The sequence below is a fragment of the Alligator mississippiensis genome, chromosome 2 (genome assembly GCF_030867095.1).
Source record: "Alligator mississippiensis isolate rAllMis1 chromosome 2, rAllMis1, whole genome shotgun sequence".
Classification (NCBI taxonomy): Eukaryota; Metazoa; Chordata; order Crocodylia; family Alligatoridae; genus Alligator; species Alligator mississippiensis.
In genome coordinates this window covers 70,146,159-70,159,772 of record NC_081825.1, presented here as the reverse complement: position 1 = coordinate 70,159,772, position 13,614 = coordinate 70,146,159, and the positions used below count along the sequence as shown (strand labels likewise).

Sequence of the window (13,614 nt, the reverse complement as noted above, 5' to 3'; positions counted from 1 at the left end):
TTAAAGTTCTGAGGAAGACTGGTTGTCTTAAAACGCAGACAGAAGTTATGTTTGTTGCACAGTTAGCCCCTTGAAAGTGCTGTACAGCCATGCCCTTACAGAAGAGCACAGCTGCAGAGTGCTTTAAAAGGTCCCAATCCTGCAACAATCTGAACTCTCATGTAATGGGAATGTAAAGTGGAACGCCTTCATTAACTTGTGTCTCTGTGCGCAAGGAACAGCTCCTGGTGATGTCCTCAGAATAGGAGAGGTGGAAGGGAGCAGACAAAGCTTTGTCTGAGGTTTTTTCAGCTGCCGTGAAGGGTGAAGTGGGTGGATAGGAGGGAGGGGTGAGGCTGTGGGAGAATGGCTGAAGAGTCACAGCTGCTCCAAATTGCAGCTGGATCCCCCAACCCCTGTGACCTAACAGTGAACATCTGGTGGGTTTGGGGGATCACTGTAATTCATGGCATTTCCTGCGAAGTGCCACAAATTACAACGGGGAGCTGCACTTCTGTCTGCACTCTTAGTTACTCTTGCTATTGTTTCTCAGAAGATGACAGTCCACGATTACCTGGATCTCTTATGAAATCTGTTCCATAGCAGATGAGCTACTACTTATTTGTATCCTTTCTCCTCCCTCCTTTTTTTGAACTATTTTGCTACAGCTAACTTTATCTTCTAAATACCTTCAGGGAAATAAAATTCTGATTTTCAAAAGAAAATAACTTCTTTTTTAAAACTTAATTTTTGTCCCATGAGACCCACAGGTTCACAGAATTTTTTTTACCAGAAGTGATCCATGTAATCTGATCAGTAATCTGATCAGTAATCTGATCTCTTACATAACACAAAGTATACAATATCACATAGTAATTTCTGCATTACACTCATAACTCCTTGATAGTTCAGAAACACAATTTTACTGAAAAAGGAAGAAAAGACCAGTAGTGAGAAGACAAGCTTGGGACATGGGACATGGGTTCAAGCCCTGGTCTCGCAGAAGAATTGTGTGATTTGCACTTCAATAAAGGATGCCAGAATTTTTGTCTCTCACAGGACTGCTGTTATTAAAAATACATGAAAGATTCTGAGGTGCTCAGATGCATGCCTTATAAGTACAGTAGACTCAGGAAATTTTAATTTAAAGAATTCAACTGATGAATAATCCATTCACCTCAGATTGTTCCAATGGGTAATTATGTCTGTTGTAATAAATTTACTTAACGTAGGTTCAGGTGTTAGGGCCTCTAGGTGATAAACCTGTATTGCTGGGAAACAACAGCTATGAGAAAAAGGCCAGCATATATATTATTGTGTAAAAAAGAAAGTGGCTCCCAGAAAGACACAGTACATATACATACTAGGAATGTGTGAAACGGGCTGTATTCTATTCAGATTCAGCCCAAATTGGGGACAGTGTTTTGATTTGTTGATTCGGAGCACTTCCCCAATTTGATTCGGCCAAATCCGAATCAGAAGATTTGATGCTGATTCAGAGAATCAGCAATTCAGACACAGATACGGCTTTAATTTTTTTTTCTACATACCTTGAGGTGCCAGGCATGGCTCATGAATGCTGTGATGATGGGATGGATGGAGTGTACCACAGGAGTGCAGGCCCCCCCCCAACGTGCTCAGCTGTGAACCTGGAAGTGGACTGGAAGTACTTCCAGTCCAGTTCTGGGTCCACCGCTGAGCACACCGGGGGGCCCCCTGTGCCGCCCGGTTCAGCAATCAAACACAAGGGGACCACGGGTGCCCCTCCAGACCCAGGAGGCACCAGTTGCCAAGTTGGAGGGGCACTGGGGGACCCGCAGCATACTCCCCGGTGGACCTGGAAGTGGACCGGAAGTGCTTCTGATCCACTTCCAGGTCTACTGACCAGTGCGCCGGGGACAGCCCCCATGCTCCTGTGAGACACTCCATCTGCCCCAGCATCTCAGCATTCATGAGTTGCCTGGTACCTTAAGGTATGTAGAAAAAACATTTAAAGTTGTGTCTATGTCCGAATCATCAAATCGTTCTGAATCAGTTTGGAGAGTTCTGATTCAAGTCAGAGAGATTAAAGGGTCTCCTGATTCAATTTTGATTTGGAGATTCGGCCACCAAATCGGGCCAAATCTCCACCGAATCAAATCAGCAACCGAAGCTTCACACAGCCCCAATACATACAGCAAGAGATTTTGTGAACACATGTATTACTAGTATGTACACACTTGTCCCACAGCATCCACCAGTGTGCACCCAGAGGTACCAGTGGGAAAATATGCACCCCCAACAACCTGTTATACCTTGCATAGCCAAGCATCTGTACCCTGTTCATGTGCAGCAAATGTATGTATGCATACTCTTAAACACACTTGTGTATACTTCTTGTCCTTCTGCATGCTTGCATATATCCATTCTCATGCGCATGTTTATGCCTTTGTCTACAAACAGAACTGTCTAGAAGGTTCACACTGTTTCTATCCTCCCTCCCCTTTTTATCTTAAAATATTACATTTTCTTCCACCTTACTGGCAAGACTGATCTTTTGCTTTCCCCATATGTAGGGGGAAGCAGCACTATATAGTATAATATTTCACCTTAAGCCTATTTGTCTGCTATGTGCCTTTTCTTAGTAGCAAATCTGTTGGGTGTCTAGTCTGGTTATCAAACATTTTCATAGGGTATTATGTTCTATGCTGCAATACAGAAATATAAACTCCTGAAGTCATATAAAGTCATTTCAAGCAGATACACAAATAGTGTCATGTATTTAATATTAACATTTAGAAGAAGTTAGATTGGTGTTAATCAAAATTATATTTTAGTTGCCAGTAACATAACTACAATAACAATGGCCTCAATAAATATGCTAAAATACCCCAAAAGAATGGCTTAAAAATATTTTACACCTGAAATTAAAAGGCACATTTTCGAAGGACAATAAAGCTACAATCCTTTTCTTTTCTGTGCTGTGCTAGTGACATCAACCCTAACTCCCTATTGTCTGCTTTCTCCCAGCTGTCCTTAAACCACCTTCCTTGTTACACTCAAACCATGGAAATCCTTCCTAATTCTGGAAGGAGTAAGTAATTAGTACTAATAATATTTTATATTAAGCATTAATATATACTAAATAGCTGGCTTAGTTATTCTGTCCCTTGAACTGTCTATCCATTTCAGGTTTGCTTTACTTAGTGCCAATCCCATGAAGCTTACAGTCTCTGCCAGCCTGTCTGCAGCACTTTGACAATGTCAGTGGCTAACAGACATGAAAGTGCATTATCTGAAACTGCACAGAAATGATTTTTGGAGTTCTTAGTTTATATCCCTACAAAGAAGATTCACTTAAGTAGCACCAAAAGGCTGGTAAAAGAAATGCTTGCACAAAAGAAAACAACCCAAGCAAACCAAAAAGCCACATGCTCCCTGGCAGGTTAGATCTTTTTTCCCTCCATGGAAGGGAAACAGCTAATAAACAAGTAGCTTTTCACTGGAATTTAGGTCTCAGTAAGATTCTGTCAGGACTATTTTCTTTCCAGGACGCAGTTTTGCAGACCAAACTCCATGTATTCTAATCTCTCAAATCAGCTGGTGAACAATGAAGAAACTTGGCACAAAGTGAAGAATGAGCTTCTCAGATTCTTTGCTGTTGTGGGGCTTATAATCTTATCTTAGTGTCTAAGTATATCTCTTGTTTTGCTCGCTCTCTCTCTACTGCTCTCCTTTTGCCCATACACAGTTTGGACAGGAGTCACTGGGAGAGGTCCCAGATGGTTGGAAAAGGGCAAATATAGTGCTTATCTTCAAGAAAGGGAAGAAGGAGGATCCAGAGAACTATAGACCAGTCAGCCTCGACTAAGTCCCCAGAGAAATCATGAAGAAGGTCCTCAAGGAATTCTAAGCACTCAGAGGAGAAAGTGATTAGGAACAGTCAGCATGGATTCACCAAAGCTAGTCATGCCTGACCAACCTTATTGCCTTCTATGAGCTGACTGGATCTGTGGATGCAGGGAGATCAGTGGATGTGATATACCTTGACTTTAGCAAGGCTTTTGATACAGTCTCCCACAACATTCTTGCAAGCAAGCTAAGGAAGTTTGGGTTGGATGAATGGTCTGTAAGGTGGACAGAAAACTGGCTGGATCATCAGGCTCAGAGGGTAGTAATCAATGGTTTGATGTCTAGTTGGCAGCTGGTATCAAGTAGAGTGCCCCAGAGGTTAGTTCTGAGGCTGGTTTTGTACAATATTTCCATCAATGATCTGGAAGATGGATTGGAGTGCACCCTCATCAAGTTTTCAGATGACACCCAGCTGGGGGGAGTAGTAGATACACTAGGATTCAGAGAGACCTCAACAAATTGGAGGATTAGAACAAAAGAAATATCATGAGCAGGGATCCTGGTTTTGTCTGTTTAAAAATCGCAAATTCTCTGATAAAAACCCCAAGTATTCTTATTTAATGACCCCCAAACCCTCAATTAAAATGAAACGGCACTGTATATATAGGTATCAATTGAACACAATGTTTAATTGATATATTTACAATTTAAAGCAATTTGGAAACTTATCAGTGCCATAATCACTATAATCAAATAAATTCTAAGTATCTATAAATTTTGGCATTTGATTTAGGGTTTTTTATTATGGAAAATCAGAGCTCCTCATGCCCCCTTTGCTAACCAGGACACAGATCCAGACCCCTCACTCCCAAACCACAGCCCCCCAGCCCTGCTGGTGCCTCTCACTCCCCACCCAAAGCCCCCTGACCCCCCCAGCCACCAGGGCCAGGGGCCTGGGGCCGCAGCCCTGAACCCCCTCACAGCAACACCTGAGCTCCAGCTGCTGCCTGTGGGAGGTGGTGGCTGCTGCAGCAAAGTGGAGTGTGGAGCCTGGCTCGTCCTCCCCTATGGGCAGCATGGCTGGAGTGGAGCCTGGGTGGGAGGCCTCCGCAGCATGTGGGCAGAACCTGGCATGACAGGGCAGAGCGGGGCTGGGTGGGGAAGCCGTCCTTGTGAGGCACCCCCTTACCTGCCCAGCGGCAGTGAGGGACACAACACTGCACTGCCACCCCAGCTGCTGCCAGGTGGGCAAGCAGTGACTCACCAGGGTGGCACAGGGCTTGCAGCAGCAAGGAGCTTCCCTGCACAGCTCCACTCTGCCCTGTCACACTAGGTCCCACCCACTGGGGAGAGGGCAGCGGAGCCGGGAGCCCAAGCCTGCAGTGGGAAGCCTGCATCTGCCCCCCACCCCCATCCCATGCACAGATCTAGGGGGCACCTTCCCTTCACCCCCCAGCAGTGTGCATGGTGATGGGAAACCAGGCCCCCTCTGCCTCCCAGATGAGCTGCCTGCAGCACCATCCCACTTCCCGCCCAGGCCTTGCAGTTGCCTATTCCGGCCCTGGGCCACAAGCCCCATGCACTGCCCCGGCTGGGTATCAGCCTCAGCCCTAGCCCCAGCCCTGCCCAACTCATTCCCTCTCCCTGTCCCTCCCTCCCTCCTTCCCTATGGGGGCCTCATTTCCCCATCCTCCCTCCCCAACAGGCTTACCTCTGGGACCTGATCTCTAGGCTGCCTGGTGGCCATGTGCTTGTGTATGTGTGCACATGCACATGGTGCCCCCTGCCTGACTGCCCTTCTCTCACTCCCCCCAGCCCCTTGCAGGCTGGAACTCTGTCAGTCTCCAAAGAGCTCTTTGCAAAAGTGCAAAATCCACATGTTTATCTGTTAAAATGAAATTGTGTTTTTGTTTTTCCATGGGAAATGGGAAACCTGGATTCCCGCTCATGAGATTCAATAAGGACAAGTGCAAAGTCCTGCACTTAGGCTGGAACAATTTCATGCACTGGTACAGGCTGGGGACCAACTGGCTAAGCAGCAGTTCTGCAGAAAAAGACATGGGGGTTACCCTGGACAATAAGCTGAATATGAACCAACAGTGTGCCTTATTGCAAAGAAGGCTAAAGGCATACTGGACTGCATTAGCAGGAGTCTTGCCAGCAGATCAAAGCAAGTGGGTATTCCCCTCTATTCAGCGCTGGTGAGGCCACATACATTTTGAATTTTGTGTCCAATTTTGAGCCACTCACTACAGAAATCATGTAGACAAATTGGAAAGAGTTCAGCAGAGGGCAATGAAAATGGTTAGGGGGCTTGTGTCCACAACTTATGAGGAGAAGCTGAAGTAACTTTGGGCTTATTTAGTCTGGAGAAGAGAAGACTGAGAGGAGATTTAGTAGCAGCCTTCAACTACCTGAAGGGTGGTTGCAAAGAGGATGGAGTTAGATTGTTCTCAGTGGTGGCAGATAACAGAACAAGGAGCAATGGTCTCAAGTTGCAGGAAGGGAAATTTAGGTTAGATATTAGGAATTTTTTTTTCACTAGAAGGGTAGTAAAGCACTAGAACAGGTTACCCAGAGAGCTTGTAGAATCTCTATCTTTGAAGGTTTTTAAGAGCTGGCTTGACAAAGCCATGGCTGGGATGGTCTAGCTAGGGCTGGTCCTGCTTTGAGCACGGGGTTGAACTAGATGACCTCCTGAAGTCCCTTTCAACCCTAATTTTTTATGATTCTATTATTGTAATCTAAATTCTCTCCAAAGGTCTGATCTTCTGTATTCAAGAGGATTTTTTTTTTAATCTCTTGGGTTTATTACCAGAAGGATGGTGGGTATCTTTCAAAGCATTCTTCTAGGTAAGGACAGTAGTTATATAATAAACTACTAATACTGCTATCCCTTTAGTGGTTCTTTCATTATGCATATTTTTGAAGGTTTTAACCTTTCTCTGAGTAGGAGTGTTTATAAAATATCATTCAGTGAGTCATATCACACTTCTGCCTGCTCTCCAAATCCAGCAGACAAGTCTTGAAATGAAGTGTGAATAGAAGTCCATATATGACAAGAGCTTTGATATATTTTGGCTTACTGCAGAGCTGTATGGCTTTCTTGACCATATGGAGCTGTCTCCCTTTTCCAGTCACTAATCATTTTTTTCAAACTATTGGGCATCACGTGTATTCAATGGTTAAGCTATATTATACCTGCCATTTTCCAATGCTTAGGAAGTGTTGATTACCCACTCACATCCCCAGCTCCTCCAGATATACAAAACTATGGTACAACAGCTTTGTACATTAAGGTGAAGTTACACATTATGGTTAGATCATACTAAGGGCACTTAGAATGTGAGCATTTGCACATTAAGATCATTAACTTATGCTAAGTTCCCTCCAAGAATCTCAAAGTTATACCACTTCACGCAAGACTTAAATCTGAGCCATGCTACCTAGCTCATATTAGGGTAACTTCAGTCTGCTCCACAGAGATAAACCAAGCCATTTGCAGCCCTTCAATACCCCAGGATGCACTGCTCCCAGGCCCACCACCCAGAGCAGGGATAGAGCCCAGATGTCCTTGCTCCTAGCCACACCCCTGCTTGCTAAACCTCTAGCAGCAAGTCAGAGCGGTGCAGGCAAGAAATAATATTAACTTTTAATGTATGACTGCTCACAGCATGTTCTAACTTGGTAGTGCCCAAACTTTTTCCCCCTCGGGGAGGATGAACAGTGCTCAGACCCTCCATGAGCTGGAGCCTGTGGGTCCAATCTGGTGTGCTTGGGGCAGGAGCAGGGAACGTGGTCTGGCCAGCATGCAGGGGAAGGTGGCATTGCTTGGCCACAAGTTTGCCACATGGGGGAAAAGGACATGGTCCAGCTCAGATTGGGCTGCACGGGGATTGGGAATTTGGTAGCAGGGGAGGCTGACAATATTGATTTCTACTGTTCCTTTACCACCACATTTCCAACCTGTAAGGAACCCTGAATGCCGGATGTTGAGCACCCCTGTTCTAACTTTAATACCACTTAACAATATACAGATTTAATATTGTCTAAATATAATGTGTAAGATCACCCTGCATGCTAATACAGAGCTCTAAAAGATTCCCTGATGAGCTGAATGTGATGAAGAACTATTTCAAATTGGAAAGATATAGCTGTGATGGTCCAGGAAATATGTGAGAGGCAAAGATGTCTGTGGTCAATGTCTTTTATTGAACCAACTGCATGGTTGGGATAGACTTAGACAAGCTTTCACATGCAATGCATCCTTCTTCAGGTGCAAAATCCCAAGTTTCCTCCAGATCTACTATACTTTTCAAATAATATCCCTGAACTGCATATACATTAGGATTTTTGGGGTGTCTCTCTTAGATTCTTGACTGTGTAGTTTGATAGCAACCATTAAATATGCTAGCAATACGAGTTTTGCTACTGACTACAAAGGAGCCAAGATTTTATCTATATGTCTTTGTAGAAGTATTTTTTAAAATCTATTTCTGATAGCAGGGCCAGATCCTACTCTAGAGGGAGCCAGACCTATACCATCCTTCCTGCAGCTTGTGACTGAATTCTACAGGCACTACTATGCACAGTTGGTAAAACTCAGACAGCTTATTCAGTCTGATTCCATGCCAAGCATTCTTTTCACAACAGTATTTAGAAATTATTCCAATCTTGAAAATTAGGATGGATTTGGCAACCAAACTTTTCCAGGCAAGAGATCAATAGGTAAATGTACTTTGAAAAGCTGATTATAGCTGGAACTGTCCCTGGGGGGTCAGCCCTACTTTTCATCACTTTAATCAAGAATTAACAAATATTTGACTCTCCTCACCATGAAATAAGAAGGTGGCAGAAAAGAATAGAATTATCAGACCATGAAAGAATACTGCTTTTCATTCTCAATTCTTTGTCAGCCCATATAGACCAGGTTGTAATATTTAGAAAATGCTGCAAAGTCAATCTTTTTCTCTCAGTGCTTCTAGGAAAACAGAAGGTAAATGTTTCTGAGTCGCTTTGATTATTATATTTTGGACAAATACTTTGGATCACATGGGTGTAAACAGATTATTTCAGGATAATGCATTTGTTAATTAGTGGAATAGTACTCTGATCAACAGGGTAGAAAAGACTCTTCTATTTAAAAGAGACTCTTCTACTTATTTAAATAAATGTATGTGGGGCCTTAGATGATGGACAGAAGGAATACTTGTATTGTAATATAGAGGAGAAAAATGTGTCAGGCTATTATTTGTATTGTCCACATTGACACATCTTTCAACATGTGGTAGCATGCTTCATCATGTACACTTAAAAGTCTAAACACCTGCTTGTCTCCTGTAATCCCTGTATTTGGCTATAGCAGATGTTGGAGACAGCAGAATTTTCATTACTGGACTTGACACAATTTCCTCACTGTTGGTGTCACATGAGTTGAACTTGAATTGAATTTACTCATGTGGATGAAAATCTTTCTAAATCAGCAGCAATAAACAGTGCAATTATAACTGAAACAGTGAGGCCACCAAATTACTAATATTGCCCTGACTCCAAGAAATGAAGATGTTGGCATTTTTACCTCACGGTGAAAAGCAGTGATCCAGAACTGACGATGCCAAATTCTTCAGGCTCTGCTTTACCGTCAAAGATAGACTACTCTAAACCAGTGGTTATCAACCTTTTTTGTACCAGGACCCTTTTGTAAACATTGATGGCCAGTCCCAATTCAGTGCCCCTCACTCATGACCTGCTGCCCCCTGCCCCCAGGCCCCAGCCCCCCAGTGTGTGGGGCAGGAGGCAGGTATGGGGCAGGGGCAGCCCCTTACAGGCTGGAACTCTGGCAGCCTGCAAGGGAAAAGCCATGTTTTTCTCCTATAAAGGAGAATCCATTTTTAAAGTTTGTTTGTGACCCTTTCATATATTCTTGCAACCCACTTTTGGGTCATTAGCTACTGGCTGAGAAACACTGCCTAAACCATACCTGTCTTGGTATTTGATCATTAATTATTATAAATAATTTGTTGAAGACTAGTTCTGTACTAAGTCCTATGAAAGACAGTCTAAACCTAGCTTGCTCTTCTGGATCTTTGATGTCTCAAGAAAGTTTTATATGTTTCCTAGTGGCCTGCTGAAGTTGATATTAAGTGTAATGTATTTCTCTCAGAGATCATCTACACATTGCCCTACGGCGACCTAGAAACATGCTACATCGCCATATGGCACGTTACGGTGACATAGTGATCATATGTGTCTGCATGTGATCACCAGCTACATTGCTGTAGTGGCATGCTCCTTGGGTATAGCGCGCTGCTACAGCAACATAGTGGCAAAATTTAACTATGTGCTGCGCACATGGCGCAGTAGCTGCCCATACTGCACCATGCTTTACTACTTCAAAAAGATGTAGATGCAACCATAATGTAGAGAAATTTGAGAAAAAACTTGAAAACAACTCCTTTAGTATACTTTATCTTCCTCCAGTAGTCCTTTTCCTTTTTAGAATAGCCTTTTCCTTTCAATAGATTTCTGTATCACATACAGACTAGTAGACAAGTTTGTAATATCAGCTAGATCATTAAATATGCAAAAGATAATGTTGATTATGCCTCTCAGAATCCCATCAGTTTTGCATGTACCCTATATAATTTTGACTGGATATGTTAACTTGAAATGTCCATAATAAGGAGGAGTTATAAAATTGTAGAATTATAAAATAACAATGCATAATGTTGAATGCCTTTGTTTCCTATGAGCTTGTCTCTGCAAAGAATTCATTTAAAAAAATAGTTTAGCCTGAGCTGCGAAGTTTTGGTCTGGACTTTCCTTATTTAGCAATGTTTCGATCTAGGTTTTAATTCCAGTACAACTATTGGAAAAAGCTACTATTTTTTAAAAACTTCCACTCTGAATATTGAAATAAGTTTCACAAAGTGGAAAGCAAGTGCAAATAATGACATGATACAAGGAAATATCACATATATTTAGCAACAGCAGTAATAGCATTCAGTGGTAGGTTTTCCAGATGTTAAGGGGTAATAAGCAAACTGTTTAATATGTATCCTCTGTAACAAACTATGATGATATACAGTGAAATTGTATATAGTATGTGTCCTTATTTAATGGAAAAATATGTTCATAGATGTGCATAGTTCATGTACATTGCATGTATTTTATGCAGTAAACTGCATGTTAAATTATTATGACTGATTTGCAGTCCAATGGAAATCATAATATCTCCCTAATACTGAAATATCTCTGCTTGTCCCTAATAAGAACTAAGCTTAAAAAAGGCTTAATAAAACTGAAACAAAGCAGAGGTCTAAAGGACCTCTATAATTATATGAAATATTTTATACACTTTTTTTTTTTTTAAAGAAATGACCAAAAGTGACCTGAAATAATTTCCTTTCTGTGTTCTGTATTACAGGTATGTGATAGGGCATGTGTCTGCCAGACAGTGAAAATTAGGTTTACTATCTCAAGCATTTTTTAAAAATGGGCATAATTCACTCAGTTACACAAAGTGATCCCATTATTATTATTCTGTTGTGCGCACCCAAAAATGCCAGCCTCTCCCAAAGCATAGTCCCTGAGAAGCTGACATCTTTGACATCTCCCTCATGTTTGACACTCCCTTTTATACTCATAAGACCTGAGATGAATATGACAAGAACCTCAGACTTAATAAAAGCATTTGGAAAGAACACAACTTAGAAGAGACAGGTCACAATTTATCTGTTCTTGAACAGAGGAGGCTGCTGACACAATAACTCTTCTTACTTATCTTCGGTGCACAGGGAAGCTGTAAATTTGGTTACAGAGAGGTGAGGAGCATAGAAGCAACAATATTTCAAAGATCTAACAGGAACCAGTTCCCAATATTCCCTTCTATTGGTGGTAGAGGCACAATGCCTGTGTAACAGGGAGTGCCACTTAGGGACTGTGCCACTTCCCTCTGACTAATACAACTTCCTATTGTGTATAATTACCATCTATACAATATGATGACCAAGATAATTTATTTCCAACATGTAATTTAAACCTGTCCTCCCACTTAACTAGGTCAGTATTATTTTTTCTGCAATTCCCTTTTAAAAATATTTAATTGTTCAGTTTTATTTTGAATGATGTGGCAGGTAGTTTTACCCAGAAATCACAAGTTCTAGTCTTGGTGATGGGAGTATACTAAACAGAAAGTTTAAGCAATGAAGGAAAGGTCTAAAACAAAAGATGGAAAAGTTTAATATACCACATGGCATTCTGCAGACTGTGCAGAAGAAGGAACTGTAGACTTTTGTCCCATATCCTTTGAAGGCATCTTTGAAGTGTCTGGAGAAAGCTTAGGTGGATGTTCTTGGATTTCAGGCTCTGCTTTATTGTCAAAGTTAGGAGCTATCTGAATGGAAAGAGATGCTGTGTGTATCTCAGGCACAGACTTATAGGTAGGTGAGGCAGGTCTTTGTGGAAATGCTGGCATTTCAACAGGCTCAGGCTGTTGCTGTGTATTACAAGGAATGCTATTTGCTGGGTCTTGTGTCCGGGTTAATTTTAGGGCAGAAATTCTACGTTTCTGAGACCCTTGTCTGTGCCCTTGATGAAGACTAGCACTAAAGCCAGCTATGGTGCTTGTGCCTTCACTGGAGACTGAGACCAGTGGTTTAGTGATTGTTTGTGCACTTGTGTTAGATGTTTTAGAAGACATTGTCTTCTGGACAGTCTCCTTGTTAGTACAGTAGACAGTATCTGAAGGAAGGTTTTTAGTTGGCTTGATTGTTACTGACTGCAAATTAATTCTGTTTGTTTTGAGATTAGTTATTTCTGTTCTCCAAAAACTTTCTTTTCTAGGGGGTGGCTGAGGTGCCTTATTTGCCAAAAGCATCCACACACAGCAAAACAAGATTAAAGGAGAAACAGAGAGAAAGTAAACGTTAGCAGGAAAAGTAACTCGAGTTAGGCTTGTCATTTTAAACAAAAGAATTGGAGCTTATCCCAAATATCATTTAAGTCAAAAGAAAGACTGAATCAGATCCCCACTACACTTCACTGCACTCAATTTTAAATTTGACATTTAGAAAAACCAGAGAATCCATTTGTTGATAGAGAGCACAAATTGTAATTAAAACAGAGGCCAGGATAATACATTTTTACTTTGCATCGACATTATTGTATAAGAATTATTACCATCAATTTTTTAAAAAGCTTTTTCACATATCATAAAATGCATTCTTATAATTTTAGTTGACAAGCTGCTATTTATACGTAGCATTTATACACATATACTTTTAAACTTTTTGGATTAAAATAGAAATGTAAGTGCTATTCAAATGTAACTTTAATCCTTTTTTGACAGATAAATGCATTTCTAAATTAAGACAAATTGTTTCATGGTGTTCAGTATAGTTGTTATATTTAGTTGCAAAAATCAGCAGAACAGTACTTCTACCTAACTTTTAATTAATCTAATAAAACTTTATCATCAGCTACCACATATTCCATGAAGAATGCTTTCTTTGGAATATAAAGCATTAGTCAATAGCCTTTGAAGCCTGAAACCATCATAAGGCTTTTTTTTTTTTAATTTATTTTTATTAACTGAAAGTTTTACTCTTGGAAAGTAGCTTGTATTAGTGAATCAGCAGACACAGATACACCTTGGGCAGTGTATACTATATCTATAGCTGCTGTACAGATAAGCAATACTTAATGACAGGAAAACTTCTGGCCAATGCACCATAGGGCACGACATCTGCATATTGTACATCTTTAAGCTTACTTATGTATAATACCAGTGGGTGAAACAGGGTG

At 41.4% G+C, this 13,614-nt stretch overlaps 1 protein-coding gene across 12 annotated transcripts in view; it reads right to left on the bottom strand.

Annotated features, from left to right (window-relative positions):
* Nucleotides 1-13,614, bottom strand: part of SORBS2 (sorbin and SH3 domain containing 2) — a 278,948-nt gene that overhangs the window by 108,931 nt on the left and 156,403 nt on the right. For 9 of the 12 annotated variants that reach the window (XM_059721817.1, XM_019481319.2, XM_059721822.1 and 6 more), the window contains exon 9: nt 12,059-12,670. The exons of the other annotated variants lie outside the window; for them this stretch is intronic. In XM_059721817.1, coding sequence (XP_059577800.1) covers nt 12,059-12,670 — 612 coding nt within the window. The remainder of the gene's footprint in view (nt 1-12,058; nt 12,671-13,614) is intronic. 12 annotated transcript variants of the gene reach the window in all.